The sequence below is a fragment of the Penicillium arizonense genome (genome assembly GCF_001773325.1).
Source record: "Penicillium arizonense strain CBS 141311 chromosome Unknown PENARI_contig019, whole genome shotgun sequence".
Classification (NCBI taxonomy): domain Eukaryota; kingdom Fungi; phylum Ascomycota; class Eurotiomycetes; order Eurotiales; family Aspergillaceae; genus Penicillium; species Penicillium arizonense.
In genome coordinates this window covers 431,262-450,528 of record NW_019173296.1, presented here as the reverse complement: position 1 = coordinate 450,528, position 19,267 = coordinate 431,262, and the positions used below count along the sequence as shown (strand labels likewise).

At 50.1% G+C, this 19,267-nt stretch overlaps 10 protein-coding genes across 10 annotated transcripts; 5 read left to right on the top strand and 5 right to left on the bottom strand.

Annotated features, from left to right (window-relative positions):
* Positions 1-269: 269 nt before the first annotated feature.
* Positions 270-597, top strand: PENARI_c019G02260 (protein PET117; the record flags this gene model as incomplete). Its single annotated transcript, XM_022634730.1, has 2 exons — positions 270-365; positions 424-597. The coding sequence occupies 2 exons, from the start codon at positions 270-272 to the stop codon at positions 595-597; spliced, it is 270 nt and encodes an 89-aa protein (XP_022485252.1).
* Positions 598-1,166: 569 nt separating this feature from the next.
* On the bottom strand, positions 1,167-2,019 carry PENARI_c019G05024 (uncharacterized protein; the record flags this gene model as incomplete). The annotated part of the gene is made up of 2 exons (XM_022634776.1): positions 1,167-1,524; positions 1,622-2,019. The coding sequence occupies 2 exons, from the start codon at positions 2,017-2,019 to the stop codon at positions 1,167-1,169; spliced, it is 756 nt and encodes a 251-aa protein (XP_022485392.1).
* Positions 2,020-2,507: 488 nt separating this feature from the next.
* Positions 2,508-4,148, bottom strand: PENARI_c019G10009 (phosphatidate phosphatase App1 family protein; the record flags this gene model as incomplete). Its single annotated transcript, XM_022634866.1, has 2 exons — positions 2,508-3,107; positions 3,159-4,148. 2 exons carry the CDS (start codon positions 4,146-4,148, stop codon positions 2,508-2,510), a joined length of 1,590 nt encoding a protein of 529 aa, XP_022485394.1.
* An 861-nt stretch (positions 4,149-5,009) lies between these two features.
* On the bottom strand, positions 5,010-7,082 carry PENARI_c019G12377 (Leucine Rich Repeat domain protein; the record flags this gene model as incomplete). Its single annotated transcript, XM_022634908.1, has 6 exons — positions 5,010-5,720; positions 5,777-6,314; positions 6,366-6,493; positions 6,596-6,706; positions 6,761-6,892; positions 6,945-7,082. 6 exons carry the CDS (start codon positions 7,080-7,082, stop codon positions 5,010-5,012), a joined length of 1,758 nt encoding a protein of 585 aa, XP_022485309.1.
* A 435-nt stretch (positions 7,083-7,517) lies between these two features.
* On the top strand, positions 7,518-9,327 carry PENARI_c019G07773 (uncharacterized protein; the record flags this gene model as incomplete). Its single annotated transcript, XM_022634827.1, has 4 exons — positions 7,518-7,694; positions 7,744-7,824; positions 7,885-9,078; positions 9,130-9,327. 4 exons carry the CDS (start codon positions 7,518-7,520, stop codon positions 9,325-9,327), a joined length of 1,650 nt encoding a protein of 549 aa, XP_022485436.1.
* A 245-nt stretch (positions 9,328-9,572) lies between these two features.
* Positions 9,573-10,682, top strand: PENARI_c019G10436 (NAD(P)-dependent alcohol dehydrogenase; the record flags this gene model as incomplete). The annotated part of the gene is made up of 1 exon (XM_022634875.1): positions 9,573-10,682. The coding sequence occupies one exon, from the start codon at positions 9,573-9,575 to the stop codon at positions 10,680-10,682; it is 1,110 nt and encodes a 369-aa protein (XP_022485306.1).
* A 627-nt stretch (positions 10,683-11,309) lies between these two features.
* PENARI_c019G09408 (RTA1 domain-containing protein) lies at positions 11,310-12,321 on the top strand (the record flags this gene model as incomplete). Its single annotated transcript, XM_022634856.1, has 3 exons — positions 11,310-11,472; positions 11,553-11,801; positions 11,879-12,321. 3 exons carry the CDS (start codon positions 11,310-11,312, stop codon positions 12,319-12,321), a joined length of 855 nt encoding a protein of 284 aa, XP_022485426.1.
* Positions 12,322-12,441: 120 nt separating this feature from the next.
* On the bottom strand, positions 12,442-13,709 carry PENARI_c019G03354 (Zn(II)2Cys6 transcription factor domain-containing protein; the record flags this gene model as incomplete). Its single annotated transcript, XM_022634748.1, has 2 exons — positions 12,442-13,593; positions 13,647-13,709. 2 exons carry the CDS (start codon positions 13,707-13,709, stop codon positions 12,442-12,444), a joined length of 1,215 nt encoding a protein of 404 aa, XP_022485396.1.
* Positions 13,710-14,003: 294 nt separating this feature from the next.
* On the bottom strand, positions 14,004-14,585 carry PENARI_c019G07450 (uncharacterized protein; the record flags this gene model as incomplete). The annotated part of the gene is made up of 1 exon (XM_022634820.1): positions 14,004-14,585. One exon carries the CDS (start codon positions 14,583-14,585, stop codon positions 14,004-14,006), a length of 582 nt encoding a protein of 193 aa, XP_022485450.1.
* A 525-nt stretch (positions 14,586-15,110) lies between these two features.
* PENARI_c019G05042 (putative nuclear pore complex subunit Nup85) lies at positions 15,111-18,630 on the top strand (the record flags this gene model as incomplete). Its single annotated transcript, XM_022634777.1, has 3 exons — positions 15,111-17,570; positions 17,619-18,120; positions 18,170-18,630. The coding sequence occupies 3 exons, from the start codon at positions 15,111-15,113 to the stop codon at positions 18,628-18,630; spliced, it is 3,423 nt and encodes a 1,140-aa protein (XP_022485385.1).
* Positions 18,631-19,267: the final 637 nt, after the last annotated feature.

Below are 19,267 nucleotides of genomic sequence, written 5' to 3'. Positions count from 1 at the left end.
TGCGCGAGACCTCTCAGCTTTGAAAGTAGGAAAGAGAAGAGATGGCGCTGAACAGGAACAATTAAACGGCGAGTCTGGAGCTCCGAGTCCAGGTCGATCGGAGCCACGCAGCGCCTCCCAAAGCGGTGGGGGTTCTGCCCCCATCTACCGCCTGGGCTGATCGATAAACTGATAATCCTCGACTCATATCCAAGACCTGTCAGTCCAGATTATTGTCAATTCATTGTTTGCTAGACCTCCGTGCTGGGCTTGTCCATTATACAATAGCCATGTCTCGCGCATCAAAGTTCACATTGGCAGCCACTGGCCTGGGCACAGCGGGTATTGTCTGGTTTGTCCACTGGGCACAAGAAGCGGATAGGGCGGTATGATACAGCTTCAATCTCCGAGGATAGCATGATACTGATTTTCCTTGACGGGTAGGCTATGCACAAAGGTGTCGAACGCGATATGGAAAAGCAACGTCTTCGACTAGAACGTCAAGCGGACTTCGAAATGCAAAAAGCCCTCGAGCAGGAGTATCTCAAACTCCAGACGGTGACCAGCACAACGGGCGATTCAAATACGCCCAACCAAAAAACAATTTCGGGGTCATGAGGTGGAACAAAGTCTGCGGCGCACGCGCTGCTTCGATCAGGGCCATTCGTCTTCGCGTTGGTCTTGATGTGCTCCAACTATACCAGTGGTCTGCAATTATCGACTATGTGCTGATGCATGTGAGCAAGGAGTTTATATTGTTTTTGGGCTATGCATGCCATGCTGTACAAAACTTTGATGTTGTGGTGTAAGATATACCCTCATACGTACTATATAACATGAAATCGTCTCTCTACTATGTTTGCTTTGTCCCCTAAATATTTTCTTGCGACCTTGATACTTAGGATACTTAGGACTTTAAGATATCATTGGGCTGGGAGGCAGAAAATAGCATCTCGAATGTTATATGGTGGGTGTATACAGTGAGGTCTTCTAGATCTGCTAGTCAGAGCACTGTCATTAAGCATCTCACCTTGACCATTACAAAACGGGAAAAAAAGAGACGAAGAAAGAGAGGTAAAAACAGCACCGAACAACAATGCACAAAACGGTATACTGCCCCGAGTTGGTGAATTACACATAAGACTGTCCCAATACTATATACATCTGTGATTCTTGCATATTATCCATCACTTCTTCCGCTCTTTAACTCCTACCTTCTGATAAACCCACGGACTATCCGCCTCCAATAGATCACACGCAATAAAATCAGCATTATCTTCAAGTGTCGTCCCATAGCCCAAAAGCTGGCTTAAGAGATTCAAATACCCTCCAATCACCGGTACACCAAGAAACTTGAGCGACCATTCAGGCGGCACACGAGCAGAAATCAACAAATTTTCCGCAGATGCAGTATCAGCAAGCGGATACGTGACCGGACTCAAGGGCTTCATTACTCCAGGGCAGAGGACAGACCAAGCAACGGTCTCACGAGGCACGGCCTGAACTTTCGACCATGTCAAGCTGTGTTCTGGGAAGAGGTGGATACTAATTGTTGTCTCGTTAGCCAGCTCTTATGGATCTCCGGTCCCGGCAGGTAACTACGGTGAGTCTGGAATACCACAACAACGGAGACATCACTTACTAGTCCACAAGCCTATACTTCTGAGTAGGAATGTCCAGAAGCCCCTGACCGGCAAGCAACCAAACCCTCAAAGGATGTCCACGCTCACGACCAATCTCCTGCGCAGCGCGGAGAACCGCTTCAACGATTCCAGGAAGATCACTTCGACCCCAAGGCGAGATCGACGCAAGCCCGGCTGAGTTTACAATAGCATCGCACTTGGTACGGATCGCGGCTTCTTTGATTTCGGCGCTCTTTGTTGCGTCCCCGCGCTCTATGCTGGAGAGTTGATCGTGAACGCCTGGTGCTAGTTTTGATGGATTTCGGACAAAGACAGAGACTGTGTGGCCTCTTTTTATGAGGGCTGATAGGATGCGGGAGCCGAGGCTACCTGTTGCTCCTAATAAGAGGACTCGCATATTGTTTGAATAGCTGGAGGGAAATTAACAGGTGGTTCCTAAAATATATGCTGGTGAGTGAATGTGAAATACGTGTGATAATATATAGGTGGTCGGAGCAAGTTTGTGCCGACGGATGGTTTCATGGCTGACGTGGAATAAGCGCCATCCCGTGTTCGGGGTAATCCTGTAGTCCAGTCGCTGTGGTGGTAGGCAGCTCGCTATTTCGGCCAACCCAATACTTATGTGCTAATACAGTCATAGGCCATACGTCTATTCACATCCCCACTTGTATATAAACAACTAACTTACGATTCAAAGTACTTGAATTTGGGCAAAGGAGAGGTGAAAAAAGAGAGGTCAAAGTACGGCGAAAACAATGCATGAAACGGTAGAGTCGCTTCGAGGCTTTCATGTAGCGACTGTTTTATGTGAAGGCTTGGTGATAGATGTTCAGTTGGTCATAGATCCTCTTGGATGTACATAATATTAATCGTGTCTGCATGATTCTACAAGAACATAAAAGTGGCCGTAGCCATCGCCGCGACCAAAGCCACAAGGCTTTTTGCACTGGCCGACTCCTTCAATAGTCCACTCGCAGCTCCAGTGTGATTTGCGGAGCCATTGACTGATGTTGGGGTAGCTCCCAACCCACCTGGTAGTCCCTGGTAGCTAAATGTCAGATTTTGGGGGATGGACTTGTTGTAACAGTCTCCATTCGCAAGATCCAAGTTGGTCAGGTCATCCGCATGCAAAAAGAACATGTAATTTGACTGGTTGAGGTCCTTGAACCCAGAAGTGTCATATGGGAATCTATCGCCCGAATCGGTTCCGGAGGTGTTGCGGAGTAATATGCACTGGACCTGTCCAGGGAATTCGGTTGCCAATTTAGGGTAGTCGCGCATGACATCGCTGTTGCTGGTGTCTGCCACCAGGATAAACTTGCGTTCAGGGAATGTTTCGAAGACCTTTTGCAATAAGAACTTGCGGATCGAGAGGGTGGCGGAGACGTCGCTGAAGTTAAGAGGGCGTGTGTCGAAGGAGCCGCCGGGGTAGTTGGTGTAAATGAACTCCATGTAGTTCCTCGTGATTTGCTCGGGAGTGGTAGTCTGAGGCGATTGTTAGTCTTGAGAACAAAAGCGGGTGCAAAAGGGACTTACAAGATAGTGGAAATGCAGGTCTGGTAGGCTGGTAGACCAGTTGCGGTAAATGTCAGGCATGTTCTCCCAAGCTGTGAATGGATGAGCGAAAGAATTGATCAATCCTTGCTCCGGCTCGTAGATCTTGGTGACACGCAGAATATCGTCAATGTCGGAGACAATGGTAATTCCAGTAGGGGGTACAAGATATGCAGTGCTATTTCCAATGGTTGCGTTCTTGACATGAACGTCAAGTCTCTGGATTGCCGAGGTCTCATTTCCTGCGGTGAGGCCCTTACTAGCGATTGGCACAAAGGTGTCGAAGTCACCTTCGACGGTTGTGTTGTAGGGCAAAGTAACATCCTGGGTGCCACCAGTCGTGTTAGATGACCCACCGCCACCTGGCTGTCCGCTTGATCCCTGGCCAGCTGCAGGCTGAAGGTGGATCGTGTTCACAGCAACTTCTGGCTGCTGAACAACAAAGATCTCAGCTGTCAGGTTACGTGCCTGATCCGCCTGGGACTTTGGAAGGTCCGAGATACTCGTGTTGACCAGGAAGGCATCGGCAAGCTTGTTCAAGGTTGAGACAGACGTGTTTGGCTGTTTGTAGACATTTCCATGGAACCGAACGTTCCAGCCCGAATTGGTCCAATTGGCGTAAGGATCTATGTTCAACACATTGGTTGGTAGTGCTGCTAAATCGTCGTCGTTCAAACCGAGGGAGCTCGCAACTGCGTCTCCAGTGGGGAAACCCTGGAAGAAATTGGGTACTCCCGACGCGACCCATGAGGGTAGGCCGGACCCAAGCCCCGAAAGCACATTATCGACATCAGATTCTACGTCGCTCAAGATGTTTCGGGCAACGACCGGGGAAGGATTATGCTGGACCGGGGAAGCTGTAATGACGGGATCGGCTGGGGCAGCATTGGCGAAAGCAGTTGGAGCGGGAGAAGCAGAGGCAAGCGAGAGAAGAGAAGCCTGTACAAAGGCACGCGAAATGGTGGACCTCATCTTCTCAAGTGTTTACAACTCTTAGCTTAAAAAAAGAAAGGAGAAATTTTCCCAATTTAACCAAAATTCACAATAAACAGAACCGACGTCATCGGAAGATTTTCCAAGTTTCTCGCAAATTAAGGGTCTTTGAATCTCTTACACCTACATCATTCATGAATACTTCTAGAGGTTGTAGCTTTCTAATTTTATACTTTATTAATCTCTTCAGTAAATCTCCTTTGAACATATAAAATGTGAAAAGAGAAAAAAAAAAAAAAGGTACAATATCATTGATATGGAAATACTATGTTGGGCTAGTAATGAAAATCAAAGCTAGGCACCAGCCCTATATGATAACCATCCCCCACATTTCTTCTGATCCAGCGAGTCTAATTCACTAGGGTCTCTTTCGGCGTCTCCTTCACTCACAGTTTCCTCTTTTTCTGGTGTCTATATCTGAAACTTTTTGCACCTTGTGGGAATTTAAGGATTTCTTTCTGGTTGGGGACAAACTCTGCACAAGCTTGTTTTTGCTCGCGTGCACTAAGCCTCCCATAGGTTATGGGTTCTAAGTCCTGCTTCGAGACTCCTCAGGGTCTTATTTACCGGAAATATCCAGCACTAGGGCTCTCGCACAGCATATCTGCATCCTTTACCAATAATAAACGAAGATACTCTTACGAGTCATGACATGCATTTTGGAGGATCACTGTAGAAATATCACGGTAGAGATATCAGTTGTCAATTTTGGTTTCCGCATGGCCGTGTCCATGTAGCAGTATAATTTAATCAACCACGGTATTATCTATTATCGCATACCCAAAATCTAGCTATTAAAAGACAAACCTTATACATCCCACATTCTTAATACCGAGTTTATCAAGTGAGTATCAAGAGACCCATGCTACGTCCATAGTCAATCGCATCGGGATCTACGCCATCACAGCGTTTGATAATCACACCGTCGAGCTTCGCCATAGCAGAATCATCATTCTTGGAATCTGCCAACATGCGAATCGTACAGCCAGTGATCTTTGTCTCGGACAGTTCAAGGATTTTCAGATCTGGAAGTGCTGTGCAGATATGCTTGACATTGGTGTCATCGATACCCGCTATGCCGGCGATACCAAGATTGGTTATTTTGCTCAATGCTGGATTTATTTGCATGGGATCGTCGATAAAATTTTCGATGAGATCGTCGGCACTGATGTTGTGACAGTAGTTGATGTGAAGGGTTGTAATGGGTGCTTTGGAGGCCCATAGGAATAACGTTAAATTACCTAGGGTGACCCATGGCGTATCGTCGAATATCAGAGTCGTCAAGTTGGGAAGTTCGTTCTCAGCGTCGTTCATTCTATTTAAGCTTGGAGGGAAATTGTCGACTGAACCCGCATAGCACCGCAGGCTTTCGAGCGAGTTAGGAAGCGTGGCATAAAAGTCGGGTTGAACTTGAGCGCCGTGAAGTTCCAGCGTACGAAGCGGCGGAAGAGTTTCCCCTTGTTCCAGGGTGATAAATTTAAATGATTTGGAACGCGCTGGGTGCCAGACAAGTCGAAGTTCCTCTAAATTGGGATAAGTTGGCTGTGCGATCTTAAGATCTGGTAAGCACAGGTATTGACATCGGGCGATAAAGAACAGAAACTTACCGAACCTAGTCTAGGAACCACAAGCGAGGAGAACGGGGTAAACGGTCTGGTTGGATCACGGCGTGAAGAGCCAATAGTGAGGCTTTTCAAGTTCGGGAGATGCTCTGGCCAGGCTGGGGCACTATGGTGTCTGGTCTGCCAAATATTATAGAACGCCGCCTTCTCGAGCAGAGGAAGACCTGACAAGATTTCCCCGACACCTGCATGCGAAATCTCGACGTCTGAGCAGACAAGAGTTTTCAGGCGCTTGAAATTGAAGATTTTGGCATAAAATTGCGGTGGGTTATCATGAGGAACCCAGACTTCTAGATGTTCCAGATGGGGGCATCTGCTCAGCATGTCGAGTACTTTGAGCGTAGCTGCGGGCACGATATTATGAATGTTCGCACGGGTCAGTGTCACTTTGGATTGGTGGATATAGGTTCTAACGGATGTCCAGGGAACGCGTGTTCGCGCCCCAGTTAGGTTCACATCCATCCAAAGACTTGGAATTCCTCTCAATAAACGGTTCCATCCTTTGCAGACGCGTAGAATTCCCCTATATATGAGTATGAGCTGACGAATCGAGACGTAGTAGGCGGATACTTACACGACCTCCTGGAAGGAGAAGCTCTTGAGGGTCCATTCTGCAAGCTCTAATGGCAGCACTGTGAATGGATCGCGCCGGTTACCTCCAGCAAGTTGGTCTTGCACTTTCTTCATCAATTGGCTCAGAGTCTGAGCACAGTTAGCAGGGAAAGAGGATGTTATGTTGGTGCAAAAGCAAAGAAGACATGTCTCGGAGATATGTAATTTTACTTGCATAGGAAGCAAACTTACATCGCGGCTTCGATTGTCCTCTGGGAGCTTCTGCAGGGCATATTCGTAAATAGCAAGGGCCTTCTCGGGGCTCCCATCCAGACGTAGGACCTGTCCCAAACGCAGATACCCCTGGATCTGTTAGTATAGAAATTATACGCCAGTGGCGGATCGTGCAGATCTTACACGTTCGTCAGTCGGTGCCAGTTTCACCATAGCTCTAGCATCGTTGCGAGCCAAACTGTACTGCTTCAACTTGCCGTAAGTGGCACAGCGGTGATCAAGCAGGCTAATATCATCTTTTTTCTCAGCCAAGGCCTAATTGAGTTGTTATTAGCTAGTTCGATCAAGTAAACAAGCTAGGCGGTACCTGGGTAAAGGATTCGAGCGCGTGTTGGAAATCACCGGCTTTGAATGCCTTCTGGCCAGCACGTTGTAGAGAGGCTACTTTCTCTTGGTCGATACTCTTTGATTCGGGGCCGCGCCCTGTGCGCATTCCTAAGGTCATTGGGAAAGATAGAGCGATGGGATGTCGTGAAACTGTGGGGGGGAGTGAGATAAAGAGAGATAGAGAGATAGAGAGACAAGGACGACGGGAAGCAGACGCGGGAAGGAGATTGGTTAGAGCCTCATGCCCACGCACTTGATTTCAGCCGCACGCACCATGTGTTGACGGGATGGACTCTTTAGTTAGAACACATGTAATATTTTCAATAACGTTAACATGAACAAAACTTATCTGTACAACATTGATCTACAGAGTCCTGGAACTTGAAGCCTGATTGGCCGATCCATTTATGCCTTCAAATTCAGGCAGAAAACGGCAGAATCACTCCGCCAGAGTTGCACACTTGGCCTGCCAACCACGCCGTAACTTCCGTGTTTACTTTGTTCCCCATTCGGTATCGGCATCACATTGGCAAGTGAATGCTCCGACGCCAAAATGGAGCACAATTTACAGGCAGCGTCAACCTATGTCAACAATATCTTGCTGGCTCGGGGCCTGCTGAGAGGTGGCCGGGCTATTGATTTCGCCGATCCTGAAAATGAAGAGGGAGGGACCGACGGTACCATGGCCCGAGTGATTAACTTGGTGAATGATCTGGTGCTGAGGAGAGACGTGCGTGTACTGTGATCTATGCGACTAGATGACGACTAACAGATTCTAGCGCGAAGCTGAGCACCGCGAGAGCTTAGCGACGACTATTCGCACGTTGCAGGCGAGCGAGTCGGAGCAGACAGTGGAGATTGTATGCACATACTCTTTGTTCTTGGACACCGACCACAGTTCTAACGCTTGTCTTTCGCAGGGAAAACTCAAGACGAAATCAGCAGACTTGACCCGCTCGCTAGCGCTGGCAGAGGCGCAGGAACGATCACTGAAGTCCAACCTTTCCAGCGCCGAAGCTACGATCCGAGGATTCAAAGAACAAATCCAGCGCATGAAGAGTACGGTTCAGCAAGTGCGCGCGCAATGCGCCAACGATATTCGCAAACGGGATTTGGAAATGCAGAAGCTGAAGTCGCATTTGGACGAGAGACGGAGGGGAAAGCGAGAGGGTCTGACTGTCACCACAATCAACATCAACCCTGCAGCCGATCGATCACGACTTGGGACTAGCGGTGGAGATCGAGTCAATGACCCCGGGTACAGCTTGAAACAGGAGACGACCGACTTTTTAACAGAGCTGTGTCAGAATCTCAGCGACGAGAATGATACATTAATTGAGCTCGCGCGGAACACTGTCCATACTCTGAAGGACCTACAAGGGATTCCACAGCATGACCACGGGAAGAATGAGAATGAACAGGCGGGTATGGCTGCAAGTGTGGGACCGAACAAGTCTTCGGGGCCTGTTACCTCACTTCCAACTTCCTGTGAAGAGCTGTCTGTTCATATGGAAACAGTATTGGATCATCTACGGACACTCCTTACCAACCCCTCTTTCGTGCCTCTTGAAGAAGTTGAGACGAGAGATGAAGAGATCAAGCGGCTGCGGGAAGGCTGGGTTAAGATGGAAAGCCGCTGGAAACAGGCGGTTACTATGATGGGGGGTTGGCAGCGACGCCTTGCAGATGGAGGAGACTCCATCCGGGCAGAAGAATTGAAGCGCGGGATGAACCTCGATCTCAGCATTAACTCGAACGAGGACAGTATGCAAAGCATGTCAGAGTCCAACTCCATCCCGACAATTTTGGAAGACCAAGACGAGGAAGACATGAGTGATTCCGAGCAGAAAGCACCAGAGCCCGAAATGGCCCAACCAACGAAGACCAGGTCTAAGATTCGCAAAGTACCCGAGCGACCAGACCGAGCTTTAAGGGAGCGGAGTGAAAATGCCATGACAAAACGTCCCCGAAAGGTCTCCTTTACACCGGGCCTACAAGGCTCACCATGCGTTTCCACCCCGGAAGACGACACATTACCAATCAAAGCATACAAAACCGAGTCTGTAACGCAGAGATCCTCCAGACGAAAGACCGAAACAAAAGACACCCATCAGGTATGCAACGAAAACAACCCATTGGAGATCCCCAGGACTAATCCCGTACAGCCCAATGCCAACGAATCACAAATGAGCGTTCACGAAAAGCTAGCCGCGGTCGAAGACGAAGCACGCGCAGCTCAAAATGAACGCAAGGAGCGCGAATCAAGAAAGAGGAGCCGTCCAGAGAAGGCCCGGCCAGCGAACCGGCGTCGTAGTACCCTCACAACTGACGAGCTCGATGATCTGATGGGCGTAGCCGGGTAATTGATACCCCAATGTAAATATGTTCATTTAGTGGAGCCGGAGTTAAGCTCGACCTCGGTAACTTTGTTCTCCGCATATGTCAAGTCCACTTTAGTCTTCTTAGAATCCCCTGCTCTTAATCTTCATAACTCCCTCGATACTATCAGACATACCAAACAAAATACTGACCTATCCAATTGCCCACCTACCTCACATCCACGCCAACACAGCCTCAATCCCCAACCGTCCAACAGACCACAACCAAAATGTCCCAAGAAACATTCAAAGGCTGGGTCTCAACCTCGGCCAAAACCCCCCTATCCTACACAACCTACACCCCAAAACCCTTCACACCAACCGACATCGAAATTTCCATAACCCACTGCGGAATCTGCGGCACAGACATCCACACCCTAAACTCGGGCTGGGGCCCAACAGACTATCCCTGCGTAGCCGGCCACGAGATAATCGGCACAGTACGCCGCATCGGCAGCGAGGTGCCCAACCACCCCACAAACCCGTACATCCGCAATATCCGCCTCGGCGAACGCGTCGGCATAGGCGCGCAAAGCAGCTCCTGCCTCAAACCCGATTGCGAAGCATGCGCCGACGGCCAGGAAAGTTACTGTGCGCGCATGACAGGCACGTATAACGGCCGCTACCTCGACGCAAACCGGAGTAAATCCTTCGGCGGGTTCGCGGATTCATGGCGTGGACCTGCGCATTTTGTTTTCCAGATCCCCGATGCACTGCCTAGTGTGCGTGCTGCGCCGTTGCTTTGTGCTGGTGTGACAGTGTATGCGCCGCTAAAAAAGTACGGCGTTGGACCCGGGAAGACGGTTGGGATTGTGGGCATTGGGGGGCTAGGACACCTAGGGATATTATTTGCGCGAGCGCTTGGCGCAGAGCGGGTAATCGCGATATCTCGATCGAGTGCGAAGAAGGCGGATGCGATTGGCGGGCTTGGGGGAGATGGGTTTATAGCGACTGGGGAAGAGAAAGGGTGGGAGAAGAAGTGGTCGAGGAAGATGGACGTTGTTTTGAGTACTGTTTCTGCGCCTGATATGCCATTTGCAGGGTATTTGAGGTTGCTTAAGCGGGATGGGGTTTTTGTGCAGGTGGGCGCGCCTGAGGAGGCTTTGCCGCCGCTTATGGCTTGGTCGCTTATTCAGAAGGGGGTTAAGGTTACTGGGTCGAATATTGGGTCGCCGGGGGATATTAGGGATATGTTGGAGTTGGCGGCTGAGAAACAGGTTTTGCCTTGGGTTGAGAGGAGGGCTATGAGGGATGTTAATCAGGCATTGGTTGATATGCATGAGGGGAAGGCGAGGTATCGGTATGTTTTGGAGAATGGTGGGGATCAGGCTAAGTTGTGAGTGTATAGTGTATATTGTATAGATGTACATTCGCCCTATCCAGCATGTTGTTGCATTCAAATGTGAATACATGGAGCTTTGATAGATTGCAGTTGGGAGATATAGCCAAAGAGCCACCAATCAAGAGCTTGCAGACTGCCGAGGTCTATTCTAGTACATCAGGATCTAGCCGTATACAAACAAAGATCCAACCCCAGCCTTGCCAAGTCCCTTATCATAAAATCAGGGGTCTGAGCGAGACCCTCAAAGATCCAGAAGCCCGCTTGAAAGCTTGAATCGGACGCGTGCCGCATTGAAAAGAAGAAAAGAAAATATAGATTCGTATCCTCGTACTTAGTTCCATATTCGGCCTAGTGGGACTCACGCTAACCAGATCGAGATATCTGTACGAGTATACGAACAGTATACGTTCCAGCCATGCATTGCACTTGCCCGGATCTTATTTATATCCCAGAGAAAATTCTGAAGGGAAATAGATATATAAGTGTCCTGAACCCAGATCTATTTCCTAATTCCATTAAATTCGTTCAGCACTCTCTGAACCTCCACCACTTACTTGACTCGAGTATACTCCGCACCTATACACAGCCTACATCCAACGCAAACACCACCAACATCCACATAAAAATGGTCTCCTCAAAAAGTGGCTGGATTGCATATACATACAACCCCTCCATCGCCGCAGCCGTGATCTTCGTGATCCTCTTCGCAGTCACAACCCTCCTACATACATTCCACCTCTTCCGCACACGAACATGGTTCTTCATCCCGTTGGTTATCGGCGGATACTGTAAGATCTATCCATACCCGAATCCAATCCAATTCGAGCTCTATAATTTATACATTACGATACTAACACCGAACTTCCAGTCGAACTGGTAGGATACATCGGCCGCGCAATGTCAGCCCAACAATCCCCAAATTGGACACTGGGTCCCTACGTTATACAAAGTACACTCCTCCTCATCGCGCCAGCCCTCTTCGCAGCGAGTATCTACATGGAACTCGGACGAATCGTGCTCATGGTCAAGGGTGAGAAATTGGCGCTTGTGAGGGTATCATGGATGACGAAGATATTCGTCGCGGGAGATGTGTTGAGCTTCTTGATGCAGGCATCTGGTATGGTCTCCTCTCAATTCTTATTTTCAGTCACTGTCACAACTATGATTCATTGCTAATCAATGTCATTATTTCAGGTGCTGGAATCATGGTTACAGGCTCATCTTCGTCATCAAGTACAGGCCAAAACGTCATCATTGGTGGTCTATTTGTTCAGATCATCTTCTTTGGATTCTTCCTCATCAGCGCGCTTGTTTTCCAGCGGCGTATTCGGGCTGATTCTGCTGCTAGTGCTGTTGCTGACCAGTACCCCTGGCGCAAGCATATGTGGGCTTTGCACTCGTCTAGTATCCTTGTGCTTATTCGGTCTGTTGTGCGTGTTGTTGAGTATGTTCAGGGCACGTATGGTTATGTCATGGGTCATGAGGCGTTTATTTATGTTTTTGATGGGTTGTTGATGTTTGCGCTTATGGTTATCTTTGTGGTTGTTCATCCTAGTGAGGTTAACTACCTTCTTGGGAGGGGGAGGGCTGTGGTGCGGATGGGTGGCTTGAAGGTGGAAGCTGATGTGATGGCTTAAACCGGGGAATTTGGAATCTGGGGGAACGGGGAATTTCGCGTTTGATGTTTTGAATTGATTTCGGTAATCTACCGCAATTGGAAATTGGAAGGGTATATTGTAAATAATGAAAAAGAACTGTCAGTCAACCTCCACCCGCTCCAGGTAGTTAACACCGAGGGTTTCCTTCATAGCCCAGTACACCAGTGGTCTCCAGTGATCATCCAGAATAGCCCACACAGCCTTGGGGATTCTCACACACCACTCGTCAAAACACCACCGATGCTGCAAATAAGTCAGGAGCACGCCATAGTACGCCAACATGACGAGCGCCAAGGGTTCCCGCTCGCGTAGACATTCCATAAACCGCGCCGGCAAGCGGATCGCCCAGCGCCCGGCAATGGTATTGGCTCTCATCCCGCCATAAACCCAACCAAGCATCTCCTCCAAATTCAAAATGGCCAGCCGGTAAACCTGTTGATCCGCACCCGGACAGGCATCATTGGCCTCGTAAAGCTTGCGCAATGCCGCGCTCGCATCATCGGGGATCACGCCGCGGACCTCATCCACCTGGAGAATGGGACTGAAGTTACTTTCTTCTAGAAATGTCCTGAAATCCCGCGGCGCATAGATAACCTGGTGCACGCCGCGTGTTAGGATCAGGACTTGGTATAGATCGTCCACGCAGGCCCAGGCATCCTGTGCGTCTGGCGTATGCGGGAACCCGAACGTGTAGACGGCGACGATGCCAGCGAAGGCGAACACTGCTTTTGCGTTGTTCTCGTTGACGTCACCGAGGAGCTCGCGGAACAGCGCTAGGGCTTGGTTCTGGTGGGCTACTGCGCGGTTGAGATACGAGGCTCGATGGGTTGGGTCTGGACTTGTCCTGGCGAGGTGGAGAGCTGAGACGGCGAGGATGCCGTGCATTAAGAAGGGGTGTGAGAGGGCTTCTTCTGGAACGATATTGCGCCAGACTGGATCTGTGCGCTCGTCGCGGGATAGGGTGTGGTACGTTGTGTTGCACCACTGCATCATCAGCTCTAGGTCGTGGAAGTTCAGCGTCGGGCTGGGCAGTGACGCATTTCCGCTGAGATGGCTGAGGATTCCGAGCGAGTCGGTTTCTGGATTTGAGGGGGATTGCCCTAGGGATTCCTCTCGGTGGCCGCTGTCTGACCCGGAGGCGCGAGAGCGGGAGGCCTCTTCATTTGCCCAGAGGAGAGAGCTTGACGACTCATATTCACATTCGGCATGGCGCTTAGCGCAATTGGAACATGAGGGTCGGGTCTCATCGCACTGCGGGAGAATGAGTGATTTTTCTGGAATTGTGGAAATGGTGTTACCTTTACTCGTCGCCGCTTGCATTCCACACAGCCGTGACGAGATTTCCGATGTGGTCGTCGGAGCGCCATGTCAATCTGAAGCCATAATTGAATGGAAGTAAGAAAGTGAGGCTCTGGAAGAATTATTATCTTAGGCAACAGGATATTGTATATGATTACATAACCGAACCCTGTCGATCAAACGTGGGAAAAAAGGCTTGTCTAGTGTGAAACATGTCTCTGCACTGCCCTCGGACTCTCGGACTCCCCGACTTTAGTTCCTTTGTAAATCGATCGACCTTAATTCTCTCCACCTTATAACCTTGAAAATTAGGCAGCATTGTCATGACCTCGTAACTTTAAAACATAATGAAACAGTCTTGGCTAACATCCTGCACCTCCACCTCCACCAGCTCCGGCTCCGGAACTTCTCTGTCGCCTCGACTTCTCAACCACCGCAATCCCAGTAAAAAGCGTCATCTGGTAAAACTGCTCACCCAGAGGAACATAAATATCAATATTCCCATTCCTTTTGACCAGAGAGCCCGCTGAGAAGACAGCCACAACAGACTGAGTACTCTCCTCAACGAGTTTATACCATTCAGACCCACGGCCAAGAGAATGAGTGCGTTTCCAAGTGAAAGTCTGTGCTCCGTCTTTAACCGTCATGCGGAACCAATGCGCTGTTTTAAAAAAGCCCTCTTTGTGCAGGATTTCCTTGACCTTGGGTTGTTTTGGGTCGCCAAGGCCGATCTCTGCATCGCTAGAGAAATGTCGGAATTTGACAACCCCCGCGATGGGGCCACTGGCGTCCGTACTTTTGTGGAAGGTTAGATCTGGTTTGCCTGGTGTGAACCCAGAGTTGTGCACATGGTAGAGTTGCCTGTCGCCACGGAGGGTGACTGTGTAATGATGTCGGAACTGGCTCTGTTTGATGAAGTATTGAGCAGTTATCATGGAATCCATGGTGATTTAGTTGGATTTGACCATGTGGAGGATGCGCTTCTTATATATACATGTAACCCAGTCTCCTGATTCAGCCTCGCATCCCAAGGCTTCTAAGTCTGGCCAAGATCGTCTTGGGCGCCCCATCTGAGCCTTGTTGCCTTGTTGGCAGTGCTGGCCCCGATCCAATGAGGGGTTGGCCCCCATGCACTGCCACGTGATGCCACCCCACGTGATGTATGGCCATCACGTGATTAGACTACACGTGACTTTATATTCAGATCACCTGACTATCTCTGCCTTACTGCCTGAGAACTTTCGCCGTCGCGTCAATGCAGAAAGTGTAGTAAAAACACGCCAAACTCGGAGACGAGGGAGCTCCTGTAATAATCAAGATCGCTCATCGGCCCTTTATATTAACTTTGCAGCAATTGTCTTTGATTGATTGCTGTTTCTCCCAACCCTCAGAGATATTGCGGCCCAAAACTTCCTTTCTCTGATGCTGCTTAACCGACCCTCTCCATTGTGATATCTCCGCCGGTCACAATGTCCTTCCAAGTACCTTACGAATCTAGTCCCCCAGGGACCCCGGAGAGAGATCGCTCTCGCAGCTTGTGGAGTAACGTGTCGACAACTCCTGCCGGCCCGCCGCCATCCAGCGCGAAGTCATTCACACCGCAAGGGCTGCCAACATCTACTGTCAACGGTGGCTCGCGTATGGCCTTCTCAAGAAATGAACACTCTTTCTCCACGAACGAGTTCTCCAACTCTGTTTTTACCAAGTCCGGAAACATCAACACGAATGACAGCATTTTCGGCTCCTCGTTTGGCTCGACCGATTATGCCATGCCCCGAACCCAAGCGCCCTCGACCAAACCCACCACCGCGTCGAATCTTCGTTACAGTGTCGCGACAAATGGAACCGCATTTGGCGATTCGATGAACTTCGGCCACTCCAATGGGTTTGCGTCGTCGCAGATGAGCGACTACCAGGAAGAGAACGAAGAGATGGAGGCTGAAGAGCTTGAGGAGGAAGTGGAGGAGGAGGTCGAGGAAGCTGAAGAGGAAATGGACCTGACCTCCCAAAACCAGCCAAAGCCTTTTAGCTTCACCTCGATGTTCGGAAACCCACAACCCCAACCTGCTCCTGCTCCTGCTCCTGCTCAGCGCAAACCCATCTACTCGAATCCTAGTGATGCTAAGCGGCCGAAGCTCGACGAACACTGGACAAATCAGTCGCCCCGAAAGACCAAGCTTTCCCCGAAGAAAGCATCCGCCATGCCATCCATCCTGCACAACCTAGCTTCCCGGACCCGCATGCCTGCTGTCAAAGAGCCGAGCGACATGATCCTTGCCACGGAGGATATCCTTGGCAAGCTTGCCGATGAGATGAAAGCCGCAGAAGAAAGACATGTGGATTTCGATGCCGTTTTGGCCGATATCTCCCAAGAACTGGCAGCAACTTGGCAGGCGTCTGCTGACCGCAGTGGAATTAGTCGGCCGTACAATGCGCAGTCCGGCATTGGACCCGGGGAGCAAGCTCCCAACCTGGTCAAAGCAAGCTTCTTAGCTTCATTGCTACTTCAAATCAACCAGCCTGCCCGTGAATCACCATCCAACTTGGGTCTAGGCATGGTCCAGGCTCTGGCGCGATCCAGCAACCCCAAGCCCTACCCCCAGATTCTGCTTGAGTGGCTCAATGAGAATCATGCGCCACAAACGAAGGGCCTACAAGAATTGAAATATGTGGAACCAAACCCAACTGCCTCGTCGAACTTTTGGGATATCATCACCGCGTCAGTGCTGCGTGGTCACTTGGACGAAGCAGCCAAGATCCTTCGCTCTGCGGACTTCAACTATGCCCGCTCTGCACTGGAGGACGGACTACCACAGCCTGGATACCGTGGCACGCAATTGCAGAACATTCAGCGCGAGGTCAACCGGGCTCTTCTGATCCTCGAATCTTGCCCCGGGACAAAGATGGACAACTGGAACGTCGATGGTGCGGAGTGGGCTGCATACAGGAAACGTGTTGTGACATCTATCACGGAGCTGGAAGAATTTGCAGAGGGCGAGGAGCGAGATGAGTCGATCGTACCCGTTCCGGAGAACCGATTCCAAGCCGTCAATTTTGGGTTGAACAACTTGAACCAGAAACCTATGTCATTCACTCAGTCCGCTCGCATGGCCGAAAGCCGTATCCCCTGGTCAATCTATCAAAGCCTGAGATCCATCTATCGGATTCTTCTCGGTGACCCGGCCGCCATCAAAGCTCATTCCCAGGACTGGGTGGAGGCTACTATCGCACTGACTGCCTGGTGGGACGGTGAGGATGACGACGGTGCGGACATGGAATTTGATGCTAGCACATTCGGCAACGATTTCCTGCGCTCGCGTGGACCTAGGGTTAAACAGACTCGTGCTGTTGCTATGAACTACCGGGAAGCTTATATCAACCGTCTTGCATTAGCTTCAAGCAATGCCACCAGCGAGTCCGGCAGCAGTTTCCAACCCAACTCTCTCAGCAGTGTGGAGGTCGGCCTCGTATCTGTCTTTGAGGGCAACGTGCAGGGCGTGCTGGAGTTGCTCCAGAGATGGTCTCTCTGCATTGCTGCCACCGTGGCAGAAATTGCCAGCCAAGGACTCTGGTTCGAGTCGAGTCGGGGCCAGAAGAGGTTCCCTGGTCTGTCAGAGAATGACTTGATGGTTCTTTCGTACGGCCAGGATAACAAGGCACCGTCCCGTCACCTGCGCAAGGACGATATCCTTCGCGACTATGCATTTGGACTGTATGACATTCCTGTTATTCAGAACGAGACTAGCACCCGTGAAGGCTGGGAGTTGGCCCTTGAAGTGCTGAGCCGACTCAATGATACCAACCAGATGAAGAAGGCTGTTTCTGAGATTGTCGATAAGCTTCCGCTAGAAAACTCCGATCAGCTGGATAAATTGGTTGTTCTATGCTCGGATCTTGACTTGGAGGAACAGGGACGCAGAGTCTCCGAGGTATGTTCAGCCCCATTCTGTCTTTTTACTGATACTAACACATAACAGAGATTTGGTGACATGTTGACGTCCAAGTCCGAAGACTTTGGTCTTGCTCTTGTGTGCTACGCCCGTGCTCAGAGCCGCCGCAAGGTGAAGTCAGTTGTCGACCTTTTGATTTCATACAGTTTGGTCCAGTCACGCGCATACCCTGCGACGGCGGACCTCGACTCATACCTCCGATCCATGATGAAAGAACCAAAGACATGCTTATCCTCGATTGCCGAGATCGACGAGGAAGCAGCTCGCATCCTTCAATTCTACCTCAGTGGCTACGCAACTCTGCGCCGCTTCTATGAGATTCGTGATGAAGAATTCGAACTCAAAGAAGGCGAGCGACCACGCTACAAGCCCCTAGCTCGACGCCGCGCCGCTGCCCAAGCCCTCGCCGCTGTCATCGGCAGTGCTGCCGATAACATCTACGGAGGACTGTACGACCCAGATCGCGACTCTGCCGTCCAGGTCGACGGACTGCTAGCACTACTTGGCGAAGCCCTAGTATTCGTGAGCCGTGAGTTCCCCATACCACTACTTGATAACACCCATACTGACCCGACTAGAACCAACTCCCGTCCTCACAGTCTCCCAACAATTCACCATCCTCTCTGCAATCGAAGACCTGGAAACCGTCACTCCCCGCGTCTATGCCCAATGCGAGGAATGTTTCCGCTCAACCCTCCTAGCCGCAACACAAAGCTCAGACCCCTCTTTCGCACCCCCCTCCCCACGCGCCCTATTCAAACAATCAGTTACGAATTTCAATGCCTCGACATTCTCCTTGATGGGCAACGGCATGCTCGAGTCAGCGCGCACGCGCTCTGGCTCTTCTGGTTCGGGTCCTGCTTCTATGGGTGGCTCGGGCGTTCTCATCCCCCGTCCTAGTGACATGTCTGCTGTTGGTGATCGTGGCTGGGATTGGCGTGTTGGATTGCCTGAGTCAACCAGGGGTGAGGATATTCTGCGGATGTTGCGTTCTGGTTTGGCTCGTGGGTTGAGTCATGGTGCTTTGGGGTCTGTTTAACTAAGTTCGGCCGTGGTTCAGCTGAGAGATGTGAGCTGGAGAAGATGGAGATGGGAGATGGTAGGCCTTATGAAAATCGGAGTTTTCTTTGTTTTGGAAGGGGATTTACCACCGCATGCGTGGACCCCGCTTGTTCGCCCATTGAGGCTCTTTTGTGTACGATATCAATATCAGAACAGTATCTAATCCTTTGGAATAGACTCCAGTTGGCATTCATCCATTTGCATTTCCATTAACATTCAAATTGACGCAATAGAATTGACAAGAATAGTACCCCTCCACTTCACCAAGCTTGTTCCCTCTTCGCCCCGATATCCTAAATGGGTAATTCATCAGCTTGGTCTCCACTTGTCTCAGCCCTATGGCTTTTGACGCTACCGGTATGCATGTGTGCATGTACGGAGACGGAATACATGCACTGCGGTGTTGTATGCACCTGGATAACTTATGTGTGATCTGCACAGTATCAGTATCATGGAATAAGAACTACCATTTGTAGTTCCACAATCTGGTCATAGATTCCATCTGAACCATTCTTGCATACATGTACAGTAGTACATTGCCAACACGGCTCCCAAGATAGTTAAACTACCAACTTCCAAGTTAATTATTACTCCGGGCATACATACGGGCTAGC